The sequence below is a fragment of the Ovis aries genome, chromosome 2 (assembly GCF_016772045.2).
Source record: "Ovis aries strain OAR_USU_Benz2616 breed Rambouillet chromosome 2, ARS-UI_Ramb_v3.0, whole genome shotgun sequence".
NCBI classification, from domain to species: Eukaryota; Metazoa; Chordata; class Mammalia; order Artiodactyla; family Bovidae; genus Ovis; species Ovis aries.
The window spans coordinates 9725276-9749191 of record NC_056055.1 but is presented as its reverse complement, the minus strand read 5'-3'; the positions used below and the strand labels follow the sequence as shown (position 1 = coordinate 9749191).

At 52.9% G+C, this 23916-nt stretch overlaps 1 protein-coding gene across 24 annotated transcripts in view; it reads left to right on the top strand.

The window, feature by feature from the left end:
- The window catches only part of ZNF618 (zinc finger protein 618), a 206565-nt gene that overhangs the window by 126389 nt on the left and 56260 nt on the right, over positions 1 to 23916 (top strand). For all 24 annotated transcript variants that reach the window (XM_042242837.2, XM_042242846.2, XM_060408853.1 and 21 more), the window contains 3 exons: positions 6365 to 6627; positions 19639 to 19716; positions 20331 to 20369. In XM_042242837.2, the coding sequence (XP_042098771.1) occupies positions 6365 to 6627; positions 19639 to 19716; positions 20331 to 20369 (380 nt within the window). The remainder of the gene's footprint in view (positions 1 to 6364; positions 6628 to 19638; positions 19717 to 20330; positions 20370 to 23916) is intronic.

The following is a 23916-nucleotide window of genomic DNA, read 5'->3' as shown; positions in this document are numbered from 1 at the left end:
GCTTGATGAGAGTGGTGGTGGTGGGCTGGTAAGCAGTGGTAGGCTTCTGGACATATTCTGAAGGTGGGGTTGATAGGATTTGCGGGTAGACTGATGAGTAGGGAGTGAGAGGGAAGAGACGAGGATGGTCCCAGAGAGGTGGAATCGTACTAACTGAAATGGAGAAGACTACTGTTAACCGATGACTGTGTCCTTGGCAGCAGGGTTTAGCTGGAAGAGCACTGGGATTGGAGTCAGGAGAATTTCCTGACTTGGGGGAAGGGGCACAGCCGCAGCTCAGTTTGGACCTGTAAATAGGGGTGCCTGCCTGTTAGGCATCCAGGTGGAGGTGTCCACCGGGCAGTTGTTCAGGTAGGTCTGGATCTCAGGGAGCGGTCCAGGCTAAAGATAGGATTTGCAATTCATCATCACATAGTTCATATGTAAAAGCACGAATCTAGGTGCGATCATGTAGGAAGTGAGTATGAGTAAAAATAGAAGAGGCTTTCGAACTTATCCTTGGGACAGGTTGACATGGAAAGGTTGGGTTGGTAAAGAGGAATCCCCAGAAGAAAGGGGAGTGGCTAGAAGGTGAGAGGCCCATGGGAAGGCTCAGAGCATAGCAAATAAAGAGTTGGAGGAGAAGAGAGGGGAGCTCGTTAAAGCCTGCCGATAGAGATGTATTCAGTCAGGACCGAGTAGGGATTGTTGGACCTAGGAGCTTGGAGGTCCTGGGAGACCTTGGAAAGAACTGCTCTGGTGGAATGGGGGCAGAGGGCAGAAACCTCACTGGACCTGGAAGGCATTGCCGAGGAGAGCCTCCCTATATCTGCAAATAAAAGTCATTTGTGCTCCAGTTATTGGTAGGTGGTCAGCTGGGTAGAACTGGAGGACTGGGTCAGTGGTCAGCCTCTGCAGCAGGGTACACACGGCCCCTGACATCTTGGCTGGATGTGTGTTAGTTCATTTAATACCACGTGCATCCATGCATTCATAGAGAGTGTTGTGTTTAAGCGCAGCTTGAGGCCAGTTAACCCTCTTTCGTAATGAGTGGAGTCTTTTAATGAGGGTTTATTCTAGAGAGAGTTAACCAAGTCATTACTTACACACTGTGATTAGAGATCCCTCCCCACCAGCTTTAGCATTATTTCAGTGGCTAAAGTAGCAGAGGAAATAAGCAGTGGCCTTTGGTGGAGGTGGAGTGGCCCTGAGGCTGAGCCTTGCGGCAGAGGCAGGAGACACCTGTGGGGCAGAGGTCAGGCCTCCATCAGGGCCTTAGACATCTCAGACTCCAGCTCACTCATCATCAGATGGGAAAACTGACTCAAGTAGGGGCAGGACGGAAGTCCAGTGTGCTGAGGACTTCTCATGACCCCTGAGACTTGCTAGAATTTTAAGTGCTAGCATTTGTGGTGGGATGATGTAGAAACTCCACCCAGGAAGAACTTTGGTTGACTCCTGGGCATCTGGCATCGCTGGGACTCTTCCTTCAATGTGGCCAGAAATGACATTTGTCTCTGGGCCTCCAGTCCACTGAGAAGTTGTCTGGTGGCTCTCTTGGACTGCAGGGCTTAGCGGGAACAACTCTAGGACAGAAGTTGCAAGAATTGGTCTCAGATCCATTGCTGGAGGTTGTGTGTCCTTGGGCACACCGTTCATTATGCATCGTGTTGATGAGTCTGTCCTGTGCAGCAGGCCCCAGGCTGGGGCTGGATGTGGAGGGGGGAGGAACAGACATGGGCCCTGCCCTCTGCTCTGGTTCCCTGTCTGGCCACAGGGCACTTGTGAGCGCCAGATGTGATGGGGTGTATATGAGCAGCGAACCGTCTGCTTCCCAGAGGAAGAGGTTTGTTTCTGAAACCTCCCAGAGCAGGCGTGTGGGCGCATTGACCAGATCAGACCTGGCCATGGGGATGAGTAAGAACAAAGCAAAAGAAAACTTTGGGACTGGCGGAAGCCACGGGTTTGCAAAGTTAACTGCTTTGGGGCTGTTTCTTCTAATTTAGTCACATGTCGTGTATTAGTTTCCTGTAGCTGCCGTAACAAATACCACAAATTGAGACGCTTAAAACAAGAGAAATTCTATCTCTCACTGTTCTGGAGGTCAGAAGCCTGAAAGCAGGTCTAGACCAGGGTCCCACACCGTCTGGAGGTCCTGGGGGCAGATCTACTCTTGGCCTCTCCAGCTTCAGGTGGCTGCAGCGTCCCTTGGCTTGTGGCCACATCCGCCCAGTCCGTGGTCCTCCTGCCTTCTCATCTTCTCTGTAGTGTCCCCTCTTCTGTCTGTCAGATGTCACCTGTGTCTCTTATAAGGGCACTTGTCATTGCACGTAGAACCCACCCAGAGAATCCAGGACAGTCTTGTCTCAAGATCCTGAAATGAATTGCATCTGCAAAGAGCCCTCTCCCAAATGAGTTCACATTCATAGATTCCGGGGATTAGGTCCTGGGTCTATCTTTTGGCTTCCCCAGTGATTCAGATAGTAAAGAATCTGCCTGCAGCAGGAGACCTGGGTTCGATCCTTGAGCTGGGAAGGATCCCCTGGAGGAGGGCATGGCTACCCACTCCAGTATTCTTGCCTAGGGAGTCCCATGCACAGAGGAGCCTGGCAGGCTACAGTCCATGGGGTCACAAAGAACGAGACACCACTGAACGACTCACACTTTCTATCTTTTGGAGGGGCCACCATTTACCCATGCCCCCGCCCCCACCACCACCACTAAAAGCAAAGTTGTTGGTATCAGAGACAGAAAAAGTGGTGTTCCTGGAGGCCTACCCACCACCATCCTTGTAATTCAGGCCCCATGGGTGCTTTGGGGCCATTGCTCTGGAACCACTAGGCCTTCAAGGATCACACTTCGAGAACCATTGCTTAGTGAAAGGCCAGGTCCCTTAGGGCATTCCTTGGGCAGGGACCTGCTTGGTCTGGCTCCTGTCCTGGCATTCTGGCCTGAGCGGTAAGCAGTGACCACAGACATCATGTACTTACTGAGAAATATCCTTTTAGTGCCTGACTTTAGATTTTATGTTGAAGTGTGACTTCGGTTAAATATAAAATTCATAGCATATCTTGAGCAACTATTTTGTAGTTATCTATATATAAATCTATTTTACAGCGACACAAATAGAATAGATTATGGAGTGTCAGCATGTAGATAGATTCCAAGTGCTTTTTCACTAATATACCTAATGATTCGTGCTGAGAATATCCAAGGGCTCCACTGTACATTTAAATGGATATAATTAAAATAATGAGCTCTATTTTAAAAAATGATATATGAAAAAAAATTTTTTAAGAAGTTTGAAAGAGCTGCACTACTAATTCAAAGTGATAGAAGGACTTCTGCAATTCCATTGTTATGAGGACACCTAATTAAATGTGAAGCATCCATGAAAAGCAACATTTGGGCTTGTAAATCTAAATTGTGAAGCCAGAGGAAGAGAAGTCCCCATGTTCTCAGTGTAGTGTGGGCTCGGGGGTGTCGCCTTTAAGGGAGAAGATGGTTGTGTGCCATTGTGCCTGTGGGCGAGACGATGGTTGATGTAGCTCCTGGTATAAGAGTCGCCCATGACAGGCTGGGAGGGGGGCGGTGCATTCAGAGGTGGGGGGTCTAACTCCATCCCGAGCAATCAGGGAAGGCTTCCTGGAGGCAGGGACGTCATCGTGGACCAGTGTCATTAAAATGGCAGTTGCCATCCACGCACATCCATTCTGTGCTCACCACCTGCCCCGCGCTGGCAAGGTTCATGGTGGTCCCCCATTAACAGACAAGGATACTGAGCCTCAGAGAGGGGAGTGTCTGGCCCGAGGTTGCGGGGTTTGTGGACACCCAACCTGTCAGACTCCCAACAGCCCAATCTGTCAGACTCCCAGCAGCCCTCCCTTGCACCAGGATGGCAGATGCTGTTGAGGTCCTTGAGGGCAGGAAGGGACCCTGAGTCTGCTTAGCTGGGATGGTCTCAGACCCCAGGGTGAGGGTGTTCTGGGTAGGGGGCTGTCCTTCCTGCTCTGTGACGTCAGCTGCAGGGACCGCTGACAGGTGGGACCCCTCCACTCTGATGATCTCTTCTCCGGCCCTGGGAAGCATGTGGGCTCTGAGCTTGGGGCTGAGCGCCTTCTCCAGGCAGGGTCGGGGCCAGCCAGAGGCCAGCCAGGGAAGGGTCCTGTCTGCCCAGCTGCCCCAGGACCTGGGGGCTGTGTTCTTGCCAGATTGGCCCCTGGCAATCAGACAGGGTCCCTGAGTCCCATCTCTGTGCCCCGCGAGCCTTAGAGTGGGCAGGACTGACCAGTGGTATCTCCTGCTAGGTCTCAGGGCAGGAATCGGGGTTTCAGCAGCTTCCATCAGAAGTTTCTCTTAGTCACTCTAGACTGTGTTCTGGTTCTACGTTTTTTACAATTGATCCTCTTGAGGCCTTTTGAGTAGGTGCCGGGCTCCCTGCCTCCCTGTGCAAAAACAGGCTCAGAGAGGGTCAGGGCCCACACAGGGGTCCAAGCTGGGATGGCAGTACTGGGGTTTAAACCCCACTGGTTTACTTCTGCAGACCCTGCACTAAAATCAGTGCCATGTAAGACTCTTCTCCAGTGTCCTCGGCACGCTTCCTTTCCCTCCCGCCATCCTGTAGACGGTAGGTACCCTTAGAATGTCTCCACTGGGGCCATTCTTCTAGGTCCCTTGCAGACGCTGCCTTGTGTCTGCATCACAGCACTGTGGAGTAGGTGCTGTGTTTATCCCCGTTGTATAGGTGTGAAGACTGAGGCTCAGGGAGTGACGTCACTTTTGCAGGAACCCACAACTTGAGAATCGCAGTTCTGAGATTTGGCCCTGGGATGATCCAAATTTAGTTCCTTGCATCCTTTTCCTGCCAGGCCGTTAGGCCTCCTCTGTTCCCTCTTCTTGGTTTGCAGACAGCCTCCTTTCTGTGTCCTTACCTGGTAGGGAAGGAGTGGGAAAGATCTTTCTCTTTCTTCAAAGGCCACAGTCCTATCAGATAAGGGCCCCACTGTTCTGATCTTCTTTAACCTTAATTACCTGGTAAAGACCTTATCTCTAGATACGGTCTCAATTGGGGATTAGGACTTCACCCTATGAAGTGGGGGTGGGGGGTGCAGTGCCATCCACAGCCCTTCCCCAGTGGCCCTCCTGTGCCCTCTCCTCATCAGCTAGGGCCTTCCTTCTCTGTCTCTGCTCAGTTCCCCCACCTGGGAGGGACAGTGGCCATGATAAAGTCCATGCTCTTGGGGTAGATGGAGCTGGAAGCCCAGAGGGGGAAGAGTCTTGTCCAGAATCACACAGCAAGCCCCCTGCTGATCCAGGATGAGACCCCAGGTCCTGCCTCCCAGCCTGGACACCTCCGCTAAGCTCCAGTTGGTATACTAGCTGGCCCTGACGGAACCTGCCTGGGTCTGGGCCTTGAAGTTTACGGTGCAGCTGCCTTTCTGGAGCAGTGGCGAGCGCTGGACCTGGCCAAGGCAGCATCACAGGCCGGGAACATGATCAGATTCCCCAGCTTGTGCACACCTTGGTTTTTCCAACCAATGCCAGAAGGACGAGGGGCCCTTGTGATAAGACAGAGAGTCTCCCTGAAAGGAGAGTGGTTCCAGTGGATGGCAGGGACCTGGCTTCTTGCCTTGGCTGGCCACCGGTCTTGTGTGTGGCCCTGGGCAGGTCACAGCTCTGCGTGAGACCTGAGTGCTTTCCTCCATATTGAGCGTATTAACTTGAGGATGGTTTCTCTTAATTTGAAGAGCCACCTAGAGGCCAGAGGGTGGGGGCCCAGATCGGTTCCATAGCTTCCCTGCCTTTCGGCTTGTATGTTCCTGTCTCTAAAGCAGGAGGAACGCTGCAGCCTTTCTGCAAAGGGTGGGGTGGACCCCACTCTGCACACATCAAGCCGCTGACACCCCTACCGCTCCAAGTGTAGCACCTGCCCCCTGGCCACTTGTTAGAAATGCACGCTTAGGCAAGCCCCCAGACCTGCTGAACCAAATCTGCATCTTACCAAGATTCTCAGCTGATTCATGGGCACATCGAAGCTTGAGAAGAGCTGATTTCTTCCAGCCAGAGCTTTCCTTACAGGTCTCGTGTAGCTCCAGTTATAAGAATTACTGGTCACATTTAGACCTCAGCTTCTCCATCAGCAAAATGGGTGGAATTGGAGCCATCAGAGCCCAGTGATTTTCAAACTGTGTTCCTCAGAGCCCCCAGGGTTCCCTAGAGGATCCTCAGGGGCACCTGAGTGGCCTGTGCTTTGTAAGGTAATGGTGACTTGAGAGGTGGGTCTGTAGCTGGACATTTTGCAACCTCCTGGACTGGGAGGGGGGTTTTCCAGGCAGGTCTGGGGCGGTGCTGGGGTCCAGTCTGAGCAGACTCCCTTCTTTGCCAGGGAGCGCTTGAAGCGCAGCCAGAGAAGCAGCAAGCTGGAGGGGCCAGAGCCCGCGCCGGCCGAGGCCTCGCTCAGCGCCGAGCAGGGAACGATGACGGAGGTGAAGGTCAAGACGGAGCTGCCGGACGACTACATCCAGGAGGTGATCTGGCAGGGCGAGGCCAAGGAGGAGAAGAAGGCAGTCAGCAAGGACGGAACCACCGGCGATGTGCCCGCCGAGATCTGCGTGGTGATTGGCGGCGTCCGCAACCAGCAGACCCTGGGTGAGCACCTCTCCACAGGGTCGGGCCGGGGCCGGGGGGGGAACGTGCCGCAGAGTGCTGGAAGAGACAGGCTTGGGATCCCTGCCCCTCCCTGGCTGAAGGGGCCTTCTGTGGCTCCCCTCTGCCCTCAAGGAAGGGCCTCGGCTCCTGACACTCACCTTTACCTGCTCAGCTCTGCTCTGGAGCGCTTGTCTTCCCACTTGACGTGGCAAAAGCTGACCTGTCCTTTAAGATTTCGCTCAGGTCAGATGCCTGGAGCTTCCTGCGGGCCTGGTGGAATCCCTCCACTGTGCGTCCAGCAGAGCACACAGCACTCAGTGTCCTAAATGCCCGTCTGCATTTCTTCCTTCTGGGCTTCCCCGGGGGCGGCTTTCAGTGTGGGTCCTGTTCAGATTAGTTGTCTGATCAGGATCGGATGAGTCGTCGTCTGGCACTTTCTTCTACCACTTGTGGTCTGGGCTGGGCTCCGAGGAGCTCAGAGAAATGAGCTTCTTAGAAACCATCTCTCCCTGCTTCTCAGCGTGAGCCAGGGGATACCCCTCCGAGGCTGCGTACAGTCCTGCCAGGTTTGCAAACGCAGATGCCCGCAAGGCCCAACAGATACATTTATTTAGCATCGTGGAGATGAGCCAGACAGGCAGGTGGTGGGGCTCGGGTCCAGCTGGAGAGTTACGGTAACTAACTAGGAAGATGGGCTCAGTGTGGCTAGATCTCTGGACACAGCGCATGCCAGAAATGAGAATTTTAAGGTAAATTTTTCTGGCTTTAAATGTTGGTGACTAATTTGACTTTTAAAATCTGCCAAAGGAAACATATCTGTGGTCAGAGTCCTTCCATGGGCCACCAGTTTTGCAACTCCGGCCTGTAAAATATTAGAGTCCACGTGCCCCATCCTGGCACAGAGGCCTTGCCTGGTCAGTTCCCAGACCTCCATTTGCATCCTTGCTGTCCTCCGCATTCGCGTGCTCAGGAGGCCACCTGCCTGTCCCTCCTGGGGCAGCTGTGCCCACCTCCTCCTGACTTCCAGGCTCCCGTCCTGTGAGAGGCAGGCAGGGCCTGGTGGGGGGAGGCTCTCCTAGCTCTCTTTCCCGAGTTTAAACTCAAGTCCTGTTGCCGTTTTTCCCGACCGCTGGGGATCAGCCTCGAGCCCCCTTTCCCCGCTGTGCCTCAGCTGGTGGTGGTCTCCGTGCCCTGCCCGGGCCGCTCCAGCGTCCTGCTGGCAGCCTGCTTCTGGCATCGTCCGGGTGAGTCAGGGAGCATCCTCAGGGAGGCTGGAAAGCTCCATCCTCCCCCGAGACAGAAGGGGAATGAGCCAAAAATGCTTGCTGAAGAGCGTGAGTGACCTAGCCCGGTGTCGAGTGAAAGAAGGGTCTGCTCCGGGACTCGTGTCTTAGCTCCCTCCACCCGGCTTCACACCCCATGGCCAAGGACTGTGTCAGCCTATAAGGGAGGTGTTCGTTAACTGAGACGATCTGCCCATGCTCACTTTTGCGGGGCGGGCGGTGTTTTAAGACTCACTGGACTCAGGAGCTATGTATGCCCTTCACTGGGAGATGTCCAGTGAAGGGTAGTTGAATCTGAATCTTGAGATGGGGTCGGCAGTCAGGCTTCAGGGAGGAAGCCTGGAGCGGCCATGCTAAGGAAATGCTGGGGTGTCCTCCCTGGGTCAGCTGCCTGCACAGTGAGAGGCCCCAGGGCTTCGTGCCAGCCATGGACGCTGGTCTCCAGTTCAGCTGTTTCTCAGCATCAGGCTCCTTGCCCTTGCTGTGCCTCGCTCTCCTCTCCTGCTAAAGCAGGCATGCTCCCTGTCCTGGCTACCCCACGAGTGTGGGAACCACACAAAGGGGCAGTGGGTGGGGGACAGTATTGTACGCGGAAAACCTTGGCTCTTCAACCTGGGAACGCAGGTTCCCTGACTTAGTGTCTGTTACAGCTTGGGCAGGCTGCTTGACCTCTCTGTGCCTCAGTTCTCACAATTGCAAATTCATGGGGCTTTGTGAGGATGCACCATGATCACGTGTATAAAGTACTCAACGTCATACTTAGTAAATAATTCACCATTATTCTCAGTAATACTCGAGTTGATAGTATAACATACCCTTTCAAAAGGAAAGAGTAGTAATAGTTTCTGCTTTTCCCCCAAGTCTGAGAAACAAGCCAGTGTGCCGTAGAGAAGAAATAGGACGGGGAAGAGAGTCGGCACTGGATGAGGTGTCAGAAGACATGGCTTCTGGTTGGTTCTTGATTTTCTCACCTGAGCTCCTTCTAGTACTGCTCCGCCTTGCCCTGCCAAAATCCAGGGACTTTCAGGATGTTTTCAGATTTCTGAGCAAAGTGCTTTTGAGAACCCTTGTGGAAAAGGTTTAAAAGCCATGGTTAGCTGTGGAGCTGCCATTTGGGAGCTGGTACCAAAGCTGGAGCTGGGTGCTTCCTGCTGGTGGTGATGGTTGTCTCACACCCGTCAAGGCTGACCTTGCCCCTTGAGGGTGTAGTTTCTGCCAAGGGGCAGGCTTGAAGGAATCTGGCTTGGCCTTTTAGTAGCCGGAAAGAAAGGCAATTAAAAAAAAAAACTGATGTTAGAATGAAACCTTATGAACTCATCCCTTCTCAGAATGGCGTGTAGACATTATCTGATGGGCCAAGTCCAAGCAGTCGCTGCTGGCTATTAGGAGTTCCATGCTGAAGGTTCTGAAGGGTGGCATGATTGATTATTGATGTCTACCATGGATGTGGAAGTGGGCAGTGGAGCCCCACGTGCTATAGATTTGGCACGCGGCGCCCTCATTTTACAGAGGGGCAAGCAAAGCCCTGGGAGATGGAAGACTTGGCAACTCCACTTCATAACACCTGTCCCACCTGCTTCTGGAAGTAGAACAAGGAGGGAAGGCAGTCCCTGGGCTGTGGCCAGGGCGGAATGCTGGTTAGAGTTGCTCTTTGAATGAGCTTGTGCTACAGTGTGGCTGGGCACTGTGGAGTTAACATGTTCCCGAGGCACTTGGCAGGGACGCAGAGGGCTCTGGCCAGCTCTGTCACTAAACAGAATAGTGTTCCTATTCGATCAGCCAGTGCTATCTCATGAGGGAACCTTCCGTTTGCCTGCTCTCTGAGCTCCATCCCTCTTGTCCCCACCCCCAGGTCCTCACTGGCCCTTTAATAGCCATCGGACAAACAGTGTTCCCAGCGACACAAACATTATCCCAGGCACTTCCTATGGAGGAGCCTGGGTCATGGACACATGGATGGCACTTGGCAGCTTCTCAGACGAGGAGCATGGGGAGGGGTGTCGGTGCCCAGGAGGCTGGCTTCCAGGCTTGCAAGTAGTCTCTGCTAGTTCCCTGCCACCCAGAAATTTTTTGTACCAAAAAGGGTACTTCTCACTCTTGAAAGAATGTCACTGCCATTGAAATCATTCTGGAGCTTGGGAGCAACATATCAAGTTTCTTTTTTAGCAAGAAGAGCAGAGATAATACTGACCATGGCAACTTCGTTGGGTAAAACCAAAAGTGAAAGGCATCCCTAACTGTCAGCTGCACATGTCCCAACAGTGTACCTCAGAATCCTTCTCAGCACAGTCCACTGAGAAGTCACGGCCAGTCAGCTAGAACTGAAAAATCCGAAATGGACACCTGCTTGCTGCCATCCTTGTCCTAGGCGATGAAGACAAGACAAGCTGGGTTTACAGCAAAAAAGCATGCAGCCCATGGAGGAATGGTGCAGAAGAGATGATGGAATATAAGTGTTCACAACTTTTAGCATTTTGATGGGAGGAGACTGAGCAGACACATTCCAAGTAGCCCCAACCCCAGTGCAGGAAAATCACCAGGAGGTGATTGCAAATCAGTACGAGGGAGGGCTCTGTGATTACAGAAAGTGTTTGGTAACTGAAGACAGGCCTGTAAGGGAGGGAGGTCCTGTCCTGGAGATGGGTGAGCAGAAGGGGGTCCCTAGATCTGGTACAGGAGGGAGAATCAGTCAGCTGGGAGCCTGGATCCTGCAAGGATGTTTCTAGGCAGCGAGCTTTGGGCACCAGGGCTCAGGGTGCTTCCACACACACACAGGGCTGCCGGGGGAGGAGAGGAGGGGAAAAAGGAGGTGGGGGCTTGGCCACAGCTCTGGAAGGAGCAGCGGAAGAGCAGACAGCCATTCAGACACAGCCATGTGGGTTTTGGTCTGTTATGAACCTGAGCGGTGGGTCCTGCTTCGTAGTGCCAGCTGATAGTTAGTTTCCTGTTTCAGTTGGTGTTGGCAGTGCTTTGGGCTTGAGCCTTGCCAGAACCAACCCTCAGCTCTTTGCTGCAGCCGCTCAGAAAGGAAGGGTTCTGGCCTCCTTCCCAGGAGCATCTTATCCCTGCTGCTGACTCTTCATTAGGTGGTCCAAGGTGGGTTGGGGGTCCTGATTGGAGGGTCTCCATGGCAAAAGACCCCTGGCTGTAAGCCGAGAGACCTGGGGTCTGCCCCTTGTGTGGCTGTGCAAGGGCCCCTTAACCTCTCTGAGCCATAAGTTCTTCATTGATCAGTGGGTATAATAAAATCTACCTGTCTTTCTAGTAGGATTGTTGATGTCAGAGTGAAGTGATTGGTATGAAAGTGTTTGTAAGGGGGCACCAAAAATGCAAAGTGGGGCTTCCCAGCTGGCGCTAGTGGTAAAGAACCCATCTGCCAACGCAGGTACACATAAGAGATGCAGGTTTGGTCCCTGGGTCGGGAAGATCCCCTGGAGGAAGGCGTGGCAACCCACTCCAGTATTCTGGAGACAGAGGAGCCTGGCGGGCCACAGTCCATCGGGTCACAGAGAGTTGGACACGACACGACTGAAGCGACTTGGCACACAAAAAGTGCAAAACGGAGGCCGGTGGTAGCAGCCGAAGCCCTGGATGTTGACACATTCAGGGTTACCTCTGGAAGCAGAAAGGCTTCAGACTTCTTTTCTTCAGTATCTCCTAAAAGAATTTTGAGGAATCGTATTCTCTTCCACATTTTTGAGTTGACATCCAACATTTCTATCCAAAGTTTAAATAATAGCAAAGGACAGAATTTCTGGAGTACTGCGTTTTTTAAAATGTGGCATTTTGGAAATAAAACTGTGAACTACTCTTTTAAATGTATCCAGGGGACTCCAAACTCCACCGTTTCTGATATCCACCATCATTCATTAAAAAATAAAAATAAAAAACATAATGAACAGGCTCGTCTTTAACAGTCAGAGATTTTTACATCTTTCCTTTTTCTCCTTGAACTCGTATTTCCAGTCCGCTTCTCTCACAGGATTTTATCCTATTGTAATATATTTTTCTATGCTTGAGAGTCTTTTATTGATCACTGTTTCACACTCATCTCCCACAACAAGATGTACATAAATTGAAATAGAAATTTCCAAAAAATTTGTTGGGATCATAAAGCTCTACGTCTTAAAACATTTTTTCCCCTGATCGAGTTGTTATTAGCATACAATTTGTCAAAAGCAAATTTAGATAAATAGCAAACGTAAAAGTAAAACTTTATGGAAAATGCACCTCTTAATGAAATGGATGGGACTTTCTTTCTTCTTCCATTGGCTCACGTTTCTGTGAATTAATATCTCTTATTGTCGAGCGAGACAAGATTCAGCATTAATTTAATTCCTTTTTTTCCATTTTCTTAAGTGTAAGTGCTCAGAAGGCTTGACCATATAAATAAGGAGCCAGGGATAGGATGGAACCTTGTTTCAGCAGTGTCACGCAATTCCTTGAATTCCTTCCAAGCTGTATGCCAAAAATCACACGGGTCTATCATCAGACATCATTTTCAATGGTCTCTTCACTGACAACTCCATTAGATCCTGCTTCAGTTTTGTGGAGAGCAAAGAATTAGAAATCACCCAATTTACAAAAGGAATTATTCCCAGTCATTCTATGCACCTGCATTCTAAGTCCAGCTTCTCTTTGCTTGGAGCTCTCAGATGTCCATCCCCCCTTGTACGCCACTGTAGGGGAATTAGGGGTGGGTGAAAAGACCATCGTGTTAGCCGGGTAGAAATGGGTGGTGGTGATGAGACCAGTTGAGCACGGCCTCCCTGCCTGCTATGTTCTCTGGCCTGTTAGTTTTAGGGTTTTAGGAAGAAATGCATTGGGCAATTGATAATTGGAAATTGATCCTCTTAAGATTCCCTGTGCTCCAGCACCCCCAGGGGATTTGTGCTCTGAGTGGAGGACCTGGGCCCAAGGACATTCGTTCTGAGTCCACGCCCAGAGAGCCTCAGGAAACCTACTTGTCCTCTTTCCAGCTTACCTCTCTGGGGTCCCTGTCCCCCAGTAGGCCGTGGGCCCGGCTCTGCTGCGTATTAGAATCAAGTGGGCAGGACGCTCCCGAGCACTGCGCTCCTGAGTTGCTTTGCGCTAAATACAGGGTTGTCTGTTGCGGTCTCTCCATCTGCCCACCTTGTGTTTTTCTTCTCCCCTTCACCTGCGCTGGATTTCTGCCTTGGTGCATCCTGTGGGTCCTGCAAGGCGCTGGAACTGATCAGGAGCTCGACGGGCACAAGGCACAATAGAGTTGAGGATTGCTGCCCACTTTGCCCCTTTACCTCGGCCTCCTACTTTGCCCCGCTGTGTCTTTGGAAGCTACACCGGCCTGCTCTCACCTGGCCCAACCTGGTCTGTCCAGTGCTTCCGGGAGGGAGCGTGAGCCAGGCTCTCTGCCAGGTTGTTATAGACAGTGCTGGACAGATGCTGTTCATCAGTACTTACTGATTCCTGTGTTACTGGTGACAGCAGGTCGGGGAGAGGAAAAGACTCGAATCCGTGTCTGGCGTGTTCTGCCAGCCACCCTCAGGCCCTTGATAGGGCGCTCTGGGGGATCGTGTTGTGGTGCCAGACATGGTAGGAGGTTCTGCTCCCCAGTGCTGGGAAAGCTTCATGTCCAACAGGGGTTCATGGCTCCCACGGCATCTGGACCTGGCGTGAGGATGGTGGGTTGGCTCTGGATCCCTGAGGGCCAGCCTGGAGCCCAGTTGCTCACTAGCCACTAGGTGAGTGGCCCCAGCCCTGGGGCCTGAAACTTCACGTTCATGGTTGAAGTGGGTGTTGAGTTGTCCCAACACACAGGAACTTCTGGGAAGATGGAGGGTAGAAACAAAAAGCCTGGATATGCTTGGTAAATGGTAGCTGTTAGCAGGCACCCTCTCTTCTCTGCTTGCTCCTGGGGGCTGACCCTCTGGTGATCACACACAGGCTCCGGAGCAGGACAAATCAGGCCACCTTCGGCCTGATCTGTGTTGCCCCCTTGTCTGAAAAATGGGGATAATAATCACCTTTCTGTGCTGGACTTGTGAGGATGGATTGAGCTGATGGGTGAGAAGCCCCCAAGTTCACACCCCACCCCGCTCCCACCCGCTGGCTGTATGAAGTGGGCAAATGGCTGCTTTCCCACCCATGCAGTGGGGTGCAGTGGGGTCAGAGACCAGCCCATGCGGAGATTTTGGAGAGGCACAAGTGAAGACTTGCAGCACCTGCCCTGAGTAAAGAAAGACAGAGACAGGACAGGAGAGTAGTTGGGAAATGAAGCAGACTGAGGAAGCGTGCAGGGTAGGGAGTCAGGCGACGGAACGGGGACCATCGGAAGTGAGAGTCCCCTAGAGGGCCCTCCAGCTGCCACTGCACCAGCCTGGGGTACATGGCGACCACGGGCCAGGGGGATACCAGGCCACAGCATGCATGAGGCATATCGCCCCTGGAGGGTCATTTTGCTGGCAGCATTATGGCGAGAAAAGTTGGGTTATGACCTCACGATTGCTGTAGAATTGATGCTTTTGAACTGTGGTGTTGGAGAAGATTCTTGAGAGTCCCTTGGACTGCAAGGAGATCAAACCAGTCCATCCTAAAGGAGATCAGTCCTGAATATTCATTGGCAGGACTGATACTGAAGCTGAAGCTCCAGTACTTTGGCCACCTGATGCGAAGAGCTGACTCATTTGAAAAGAGCCTGATGCTGGGAAAGATTGAAGGCAGGAGGAGAAGGGTCGATGGAGGATGAGATGGTTGAATGGCATCACTGACTCGATGGACATGAGTTTGAGCAAGTTCCGGGAGTTGGTGATGGACAGGGAAGCCTAGTGTGCTGCAGTCCAGGGGACTGCAAAGAGTTGGACATGACTGAGCGACTGAACTGAACTGAACTGAACCTCATGATGGATAATTTTATGTTCTATCTATATTATAAGTCAGGACAGAGGAAGCACAAAACTTCAGGAGCATTTGGTCCTGTGGCTGCTTGCTGCTTTCTGCCACACCCCAGCCTCCCTTGGAGAAGTGTGGCTGCCGCTTAGCCAGCACAAGCTGTTCAGTGAAAAAGCAGGCAGCATGACCTTGTCCATCCATCTCGTGCGCAGATGGGGAAACTGAGGTGCTGAGAGCTCAGGGGACTGGCCAGCCCTAGACTCGAGAGTCCTTCATACCTGGCCCCTCCCAACCCACCCCATCTTTAAGGGCTCTTTCTGATTTTTCACGTAATTCAGATGGAAAAGCACTGAATGGCAGCCCCCACGGCAGATCTGTGTGAGGTCAGTATTCGGGGACCTGGATTCGGGGGCCAAGCGTTGAGATGTGCATCTGGTACGTGATGGTTGAGGGGCAGGAGGACCCGATGGGGCCAGCATGAGGGTGGAGGTATGGCTGAATGTCGGCATCAGCTGCAGACCCCTGAGTACGCAGGGCCTGTTAGTATCTGCAGAGACTGACCCTAACCTCCTCTACACCGTCACTGCCCCCAGTCAGCAAATCTGAGCCTGCCTGGGACCCTGGAAGCTGACTGCTGGAGGGCTGGTAGAGCGTGTAGGAATCTGGGTGTTGGGAGTGTGGGGCCCGTTTTGGCAGAACTTGCTATAGACTACAGCTCTGAAACGAGCCTTGGAGAGAAAGAAATTCTGTGGTCAAATTGGTTGGGAAACCTGGGGTTAATGGTCAGTTGCGTTCCTTTACTGCAGGTCCTCTTCCAGCCAGCACAGCTCCTGGGCGTGTCTCCCCAGACGGGCCATGCCTCCCGCTTGCTTGACCATGGGCCCCTCTCCCCAGGACCCATTCAGGAAGTTGGGTCCAAGAGCGCTTCGGGGAAAACTGACAGTAATGCCAACTCTCCTTTACCGAGTGCCTGCTGCGTACTGGGCACTGTGCCGAGTGGTCTCAGTGTTATTGCTCATGTCATTTCTCCCCCGTCGCCTTCGATGAGGTGGGCACTATTTTACTGTGTCCATTTTATAAAAAGGAAGCCTGAGGTGGAGGCTTTTCCCTGGCTTATCCAGGGCCCCATCTGTTTTGCGGTGAGCTGGGATTTGAACCCAGGTTTGCTGGCGCTGCTGCCCTGTAGGGCTGCCGCTCTGTTGCACTCGCCCCATGCCCCAAACCCCTCTGCCCATCCAGACCCTTCTGCAGACAGGGCACCTGCAGTCTGGGGTCCCAGGGTGAATGAGGGGCAGGCAGGGCCTTGAGCTCAGGTGTCCCTCCTGCCAGCACAGTGTTCAGTCTTGAGACTCAGCATGCCGGGCAAGTGGTCTGTTTTGCTCTGGGGCCAGGAGAGGGCCCAAGGGTGGTGAACTGTGCCCCTCTGACTGAATGGATGGAGGTCTGTGTACAAGGCTGCAGGTACCCTCGGCGCTCTGTGGATTGAGAGAGAAGCCAGTGGGACTGACCTGATTATAAACAGTGTCAACTGGGTGAATGAGTTGGGGACATCGCAGCCCGCAGGCTCTGTCCATCAGCACACACTTACTGTACAGTTTGAGGAAAGACCTCAGGTCATTGAAGGCAGTTGGAGAAACTGAGGCCCAAGTCTTGTGGCAGAGAAGGGCAGAGACTTCATCTGGAAGTGGGTCAAGTCTGAACAAGGCTGTGGCCTCGGTCCTTTGCGGAGAGAGAGCCCCGCCTCGCCTTCCATGGGGCTCTGGCCCCTCTGCCTCCCACTTGCCTTTCCCTCCTCCTGCCTGCTCAAGTCCCCTGACCGGCCGCCCTTGCTGCAGCCTTGTCAGGGTCCCTCACTGTGGCCACCAGGTCCTGCACTTGGCTGTCATAGCGTCATCACCCTGCAGGTCCCCTTGCCCAGTGGCCTGTCTGCTTCCCATCAGGCAGAGGGCAGTGATCGCATCCTGCTTATGGTTGGGGCCTCGGTGCCTGGCCCGTTGAAGATGTTCAGAAAATTCCCAATCATTGAAGGGGAATCAGCAGAAACTGTTGAGGAGCGGGTGGAAGCACAGGGAGGGAATCCAGGTCTTTTTTACTCAGTGACAGATGAGGAGAACAGCAGGACGCTGTGAATTTACTGAGCCCCTGCTGTGTGCCAGTCATGGGGCTAAAGACAGGGAAATATACGCTCTGATCTTTGCCCTCCGTGTGTGTATATTTTTCCCAGTGAGACAAGGGTAACACATATAAAACTGTTGAATAACAGGCTGCTAAATCCCGTGCTAAGGTCCATCTAGTCAAGGCTATGGTTTTTCCTGTGGTCATGTATGGATGTGAGAGTTGGACTGTGAAGAAGGCTGAGTGCTGAAGAATTGATGCTTTTGAACTGTGGTGTTGGAGAAGACTCTTGAGAGTCCCTTGGACTGCAAGGAGATCCAACCAGTCTGTTCTGAAGGAGATCAACCCTGGGATTTCTTTGGAAGGAATGATGCTAAGCAGTACTTTGGCCACCTCATGTGAAGAGTTGACTCATTGGAAAAGACTCTGATGCTGGGAGGGATTGGGGGCAGGAGGAGAAGGGGATGACCCAGGATGAGATGGCTGGATGGCATCATGGACTCGATGGATGTGAGTCTGAGTGAACTCTGGGAGATGGTGATGGACAGGGAGGCCTGGCATGCTGCGATTCATGGGGTCACAAAGAGCCGGACACGACTGAGCGACTGAACTGAACTGAACTGAAATCCCATGCTGGTTTGGAGGACAGCGTTCCCTTGAGGGACCCACGGTGGCCAAGTGGCGCTGCCCACTGGTGGGCCTGCTGACTCATGGGTTGTAGCTCATTCATCCTGACCTTGATCATGAGACACAGGCATCATAGTCTTGTTTCACAGGTGAAGAAGCTGAAGCTCGAACTGGAAAAGGAGTGTGCCTGCTATTAAACAGCCAGGGAGGGGGTAGCAGAGCTGAGCTCACCGTCAGGCTTCCAAGCCCAGTGCTCTTCTGAATTAACTTGATACCTGGAGTTCACACCCAGTGGTGGCTCAGATCTTAAAGAGTTTGCTTGCAATCCAGTAGACCTGGGTTCAATCCCTGGGCCAGGAAGATCTCCTGGAGAAGGGAATGGCAAAACTCTCCAGTATTCTTGCCTGGAGAATCCCATGGACAGAAGAACCTGGTGGGCTACAGTCCATAGAGTCGCAAAGAGTCAGACACAACTGAGCAACTAACACAGATGGCCCCTGCGCCTGGGTGAGACCCCCGGAAGTGGAGGTTGGTGGTGCCTCGACTCACTGTCTGGTCTTGTGGCGGGAACACCACTCATTCTTCATTCAGTCTCCCATACATATTTTCCAATAAGGAGACTGATGCCTGGCCAGTAAATGGTTGAACTGAGACTCTATCCCAGAGCTGCTGGATTTTAAACCAGTGGTTCCCACACTTAGTTGCTGAGCATCAGAATCCTCTGTGGATACTTGGGGGGGAAACCAGCCGTTCAGGTGCCCTGAGCGTGGAGTGGGGCCAGGGACTCTGTGTGTGTGTGCAGGCTCCAAGGCCGTTCTGTTAGGAAGGATGGGGCTCAGACCTCGGTCTGTGTGAGGGATGGGCAGGGCCTTCCAACTCCTGGGGCCTCTGCCAGGCTGAGTCTCATGGGCTTTGCTGGCTTCCCTGCTGTGGGTCTTTGCCCTGCTCTGCATGGCTGGGCTCTGCCTTTGACCCATCTTTGGTGCCCGCTGGGAACTCAGCCATTTCAGTCTCCCTGCCTCTGGGAGAGGGCTTCTCTAGTGGCTCATATGGTAAAGAATCTGCCTGCAATGCAAGAGACCTGGGTTCGATCCTTGGATCAGGAAAATCACCTAGAGAAGGCAATGGCTACCCACTCCAGAAGGGCCTAAAAGAGGGCTGGAGTCAGGCATTTACATCAGGTTGATCTCTGCACATCAGAGGAAATAAAATGGCACCTCAGTAGATGAGAGGGGTCCTCTCCTTGCCAGATCCCTGCGTAGTAGGGCTGGGTACTTTCCGGGGGCTATATAGGGCCACCCTTATGAGATAGGTACTTTTAGCCCCATTTTACAGTTGAGCAGACTGAGGCTTCATGTGTTCAAGGAAATTACCAAGGTTGTGTTGCTGGTAGGTGGCAGAACAGGGACAGGGATCTAGAAGTGTCTGGTTCAAAGCCTGTCCTCTTAACCTCTGTCCATCCTGACGAGGAGGAGTGGTAGCTGGAAATTATTCTGTTGCAGTTAAGGGATGATTTCCTTACATGGGTGCAGTGTATTCCTTACTCTGAAATTCTTTTACATTCATCTCCTTTTTCCTTTCAAGGAATAGCTATGAGTAACCTTAGAAGTTACATTCTGTGTGTTACAGATTTGGAAGCTGAGGCCCAGAGGTGGGAAGTGACTTGCCAAGGTCACTCAGAGAGTTGAGATGAAAACCTGAACTCCACCCCAGCCTCCCGGCCTCCAACTCAGGGCTGTCTTTGCTGGTCCTTACTGCCCTCTTGCTTTTAGGGAACAAGATAGCCTGTTGGCACAGAGTTGGTGTTACCTGGGGCTTCCCAGATGGCACAGTGGTAAAGAACCTGCCTGCCAGTGCAGGAGATACAAGAGACATGGGTTCGATCCCTGGGTCAGAAAGATTCCCTGGAGGAGGAAACAACAACCCGCTCCAGTATTCTTGCCTAGAAAATTCCGCAGACAGAGGAGGCTGGCGGGCTACAGTCTGTGGGGTGGCAAAGAGTCGCACCCCGCTGAGCACACCTGCTGTTACCTGAAGTTGTCACCAAGGGTCCTGGGGCCTCGTGCTTGTGCGCATCAGATGCTGGCTGACCAGTCCCTTCTTTCCTGGTTTCCAGGGTCCTATGAGTGCGGAATCTGTGGCAAGAAGTACAAATATTACAACTGTTTCCAGACCCACGTCCGGGCACACCGAGGTGAGTGGCGTGTACTGGGGCAGAGCCAAGGGACCCCGTCCTCCCCATCGCTTGCCTGTTTTTTCTACCCTGACCCTTCGAGGACGACCTCAGAGCACTTTTTGCAGTGGAAGTGGGGCCCGAGGCGAAGGGGAGAGGCCTCCTTAACTTGGGGGAGCACCCTGGGGTGGGGATGGAGTGGGGAGGAGTGCACAGGACGTCCCCCCGAGCTTCTGCCAGCAGCGCTCTGGACTGCCCCACGTGGGCCCCCATCCTCCCAAGGGGCTTCGGAACTGCCCGGTGTCAGCGGCCCCTGCCAGAAGGGACTTGTGTTACCTCGTGTGTTGCTCACGGGATAGCACCCTGCTGGAGATGAGGACGCCGGGGACAGGAAGGGTGGTTGCCGCTCCCTGAGTCTGACCCTGGCAGGTAGGGACGAAGGGCACCAGGTCAAGGCCTGCCAGGCAGCAGGAAACCCAGGGAAGGCTTTGGGCCTGATCTTGAGTGGAGCAGGGGCATCCTTGAGCTCACAGCGTTGGCCTCTCCTGGCCCCTGCATTCTCGGCTTCTCTCCCTCTTGGCAGCGGCCCTTCCACTGTCTGGTCGGCTCACCCCCTTCTTCTCTCTCTCTTACAGACACTGAAGCCACCTCAGGGGAGGGAGCCTCCCAAGGCAGTGAGTATTTTTCCCTCCTCCTGGGCTGCGGAGGCTGAGAGGGCCAGGGGTGGGGGGAGGAGGGAGAGCCAGGGCCAGGGTGAAGCTCTCAACTCTACACCCCAAGATGGCCCCGGGAGGCACCTGAGAACACCTTTGCCAAAGTGTGCGCCATGGCATAGTCGTCCTAGGGAGGTTAACAGGCGATCAAGGGTGCTCTGGCCAGATCACCTGGGGAAACCTTGAATTCTGCCAAGATGAACATGTTTCTTTGCTGGAGACTTCTCAGGGCCCTTCATTGGCAAAATATGTACATGCGCCCCCAAAGGGACCCAGTGTGTGCACTCTGTTCTTTTGACTCCCACTCATGGGTTGAGGCGGAGAAGGCAATGGCACCCCACTCCAGTACTCTTGCCTGGAAAATCCCATGGACAGAGGAGCCTGGTAGGCTGCAGTCCGTGGGGTCACGAAGAGTTGGACACAACTGAGCAACTTCCCTTTCACTTTTCACTTTCATGCATTGGAGAAGGAAATGGCAACCCACTCCAGTGTTCTTGCCTGGAGAATCCCAGGGATGGGGGAGCCTGGTGGGCTGCCGTGTATGGGGTCGCACAGAGTTGGACGTGACTGAAGCGACTTAGCAGCAGCAGCAACAGCATGGGTTGAGGGTCACCCCCTGTTGGTTCCAGTGCTGAAGAGTCTGCCACCAATGCAGGAGACTCGAGATCAATCCCTGGGTCAGGAAGGGAGGAAGAAATGGCACCCCACTCCAGTCTTCTTGCTGGGACAATACCACGGCTAGAGGAACCTGGCGGGCTACAGTCCACGGGGTCGCAAAAGAGTCAGACAGGACTGAGCGACTAAGCACGCACTCAGGCACGCATGGGTCGGGGGTCGGTCGCCATAACTGATGTTTGGGAAATGCTACTTCGGAGAGTTATTTCAGGAGCACTCACAGGCATGAATCCTGGGGCGTGGTGTCCCCGCCCTGGGGATGCACAGAGCCTCAGCATCTGGGGACAGTGTTCCACTTGGCTGCTTGTGGGGGCCCTGCCTGCCTTCCCTCCAGATCTAAACCCACAGGGCTGGTAGGCAGCCAGCCAGAGGGTGTAGGCGGGGGTAGAACCTCTCCCCACTCAACAGACCTGAGCTCCAGAACCCAGAAGTTCTCCTCCCAGGTGTGTGTGTGCACATGTCCACCCAAAGCTGGGAACTAAGACATTCTTAGCAGGGACTTCCCTGAGGGTCCAGTGGTTAAGACTTCACCTTCCAATGCAGGGGGTGCAGCTTCGATCCTTAGTTGCTGAGCTGAGATCCTGCATGCCTCAAAAAAACCAAACAGAAAACAGAAGCAGTGTTGTAACAGGTTCAATAAAGACTTTAAAAATGGTCCACATCAAAAAAAATATTTTTTAAAAAAGATGTTCTTAGCAGCACTGTTCATAACTGCTTCAAACCAGAAACCACCCAGGACTAGCTGAATAGGTGAGTAACTCACAGCATGTTCTCACAGTGAACTACAGGACTACAGTAGAGCCGTGAGAAGGAAAGACGGCGGCTACACACAGCAGTGTGTGTTACCCACAGACGGAACGTTAGCAGAAAGAGCCCGGCAGAAAGAGTTCCTCCTCTTCCGATCTGTGTATAGAAAGTGTAGAGGCAGAAGGAAACTAACTCATGATGCAGGAAGTCAGAGCCAGAGTCACCCTCGGAAAGGGGCTTCTGGCTTTCAAGATTGGAGCTGGGTACTGGCTACACAGATGTTTGCAGCTTCTGACAGGGTGATGAGCTGAACATTTAGGGTTTGTACATTTTTCTGTATCAGTGGTCAGCATATTTTTTGGTAGGGGACCAAAGAGTAAATATTTTAGATTTTGCAGGCCAGATGTCTCCCACATCTGCTCAGCTCTGCCATGGAGCATGAAGGCAGTCAGGGACCATATGGAAATGAATTCTTGACCAAAACAGATGCTGGGCAGGCCACAGTTTGGGCACCTCTGTTCTACTTGTTTGGTATACCACCAGAAAAAGTTTCTTAAAACAATAAATAAACAGGACTCCCCCACTGCTTGAAAATCCAAAACAGAGTAGTTCAAGGAGGTAGGAAGGACCTTAGTTCCATTGGGTTCTAACAGGTTTTCTTCTGAGGCGCTTTCTCATCCACTCTTTCTTTGGATTCTTCTTGTTCAGTTGCTAAGTGATGTCCAACTCTTTGTGACCCCATGGACTGCAGCACGCCAGGCTTCCCTGTCCATCACCACCTCCCAGCATGAGAGTTTGCTCAAACTCATGTCCATTGAAACAGGGATGGTATCCAACCATTTCATCCTCTGTTGCCCTCTTTTCCTCTTGCCCCTTAGTCTTTCCCAGCATCAGGGTCTTTTCCAGTGAGTCGGCTCTTCGTATCAGGTGGCCAAAGTTTTGGAGCTTCGGCCTCAACATCAGTTCTTTCAGTGAATATGCAAGGTTGACTTTGTTTAGAATTGACTGGTTTGCTCTGCTTGCTGTCCAAGGGATTCTTACCACGTGATTCTTACACCACATGAAAGGCCGGCATGGCTGAGACTACCCTCCATTTTCTGGAGAATCTGAGCATCAGATTGGCCAGGCACCTGCCCCCAGGCCTGCAGCAGGAGATGGCAAATCCTGTGTCCACTCCTTGAGCCCCACCCTGCCCCTGCCTGGCCCCTGGCTCCTTCTCACTCAGTAGCTCCCTTCTCTTCACCTGCCTGTGGTCAGCAGCACAGTTGAAGAACTTCCCTATTTATCTTTCCTTTCTTGACTTCTCTGGGCCCCCGCCTCTCTGGCAGCCCCTCAACGCCCTGTTAAGCTCCATCTGGCTTCCGTTGTTCCCGGAGGCTGACTGGTTGTGGAGGACTTGGGGACTGAGGTATTTTTGGTCCTTCCGTCACTTTTCCCTTCCTCCCTGCAGTATTCTTTCCCCGTGGCCAGTGTGCTCGACTTGACCCTCAATCTTGCATTGCTGCCCTGACCCCCCAAGCAGCCACGCCTGCTCAGAAAGCCTGATGTCTTCACACCCCAGCATGTGACGGGAGCCTGGCCGTGGAGTCCTGGGTAGAAGGTTCAGTCCAGCCTTGTTTTTGCAAAGGAGGATACCAAGTCCCGGATAGAAGTCACGCAGTTTGTTTAGGGTGGAGGTGGGCAGAGAAACCAAGTCTCACCCCTCTAGTCCAGGGATCTTTCATGTATTTCTTAGAAAAATAGCACAGGCATGCATAGCGGCATAGATCCAGTTACCAGTCTCTCAGCTAAGAGCCTCGAAGATGAGCTCGACATCCAGCTTTCTAGCCGCTGTTGCATTCATTCCCTTTGTTCAACTATATTAGGTGCCATTTACTGAATATTTATTGCACGTTATGCCTTGTGCTTCCCTGGTGGCTCAGACGGTAAAGCGTCAGCCTGCAGTGCGGGAGACCCTGGGTTGGGAAGATCCCCTGGAGAAGGAAATGGCAACCCATTCCAGTACTCTTGCCTGGAAAATTCCATGGACTGAGAGGCTCCTCACAGCCTGGTAGGCTACAGTCCACGGGGTCGCAAAGAGTCAGAC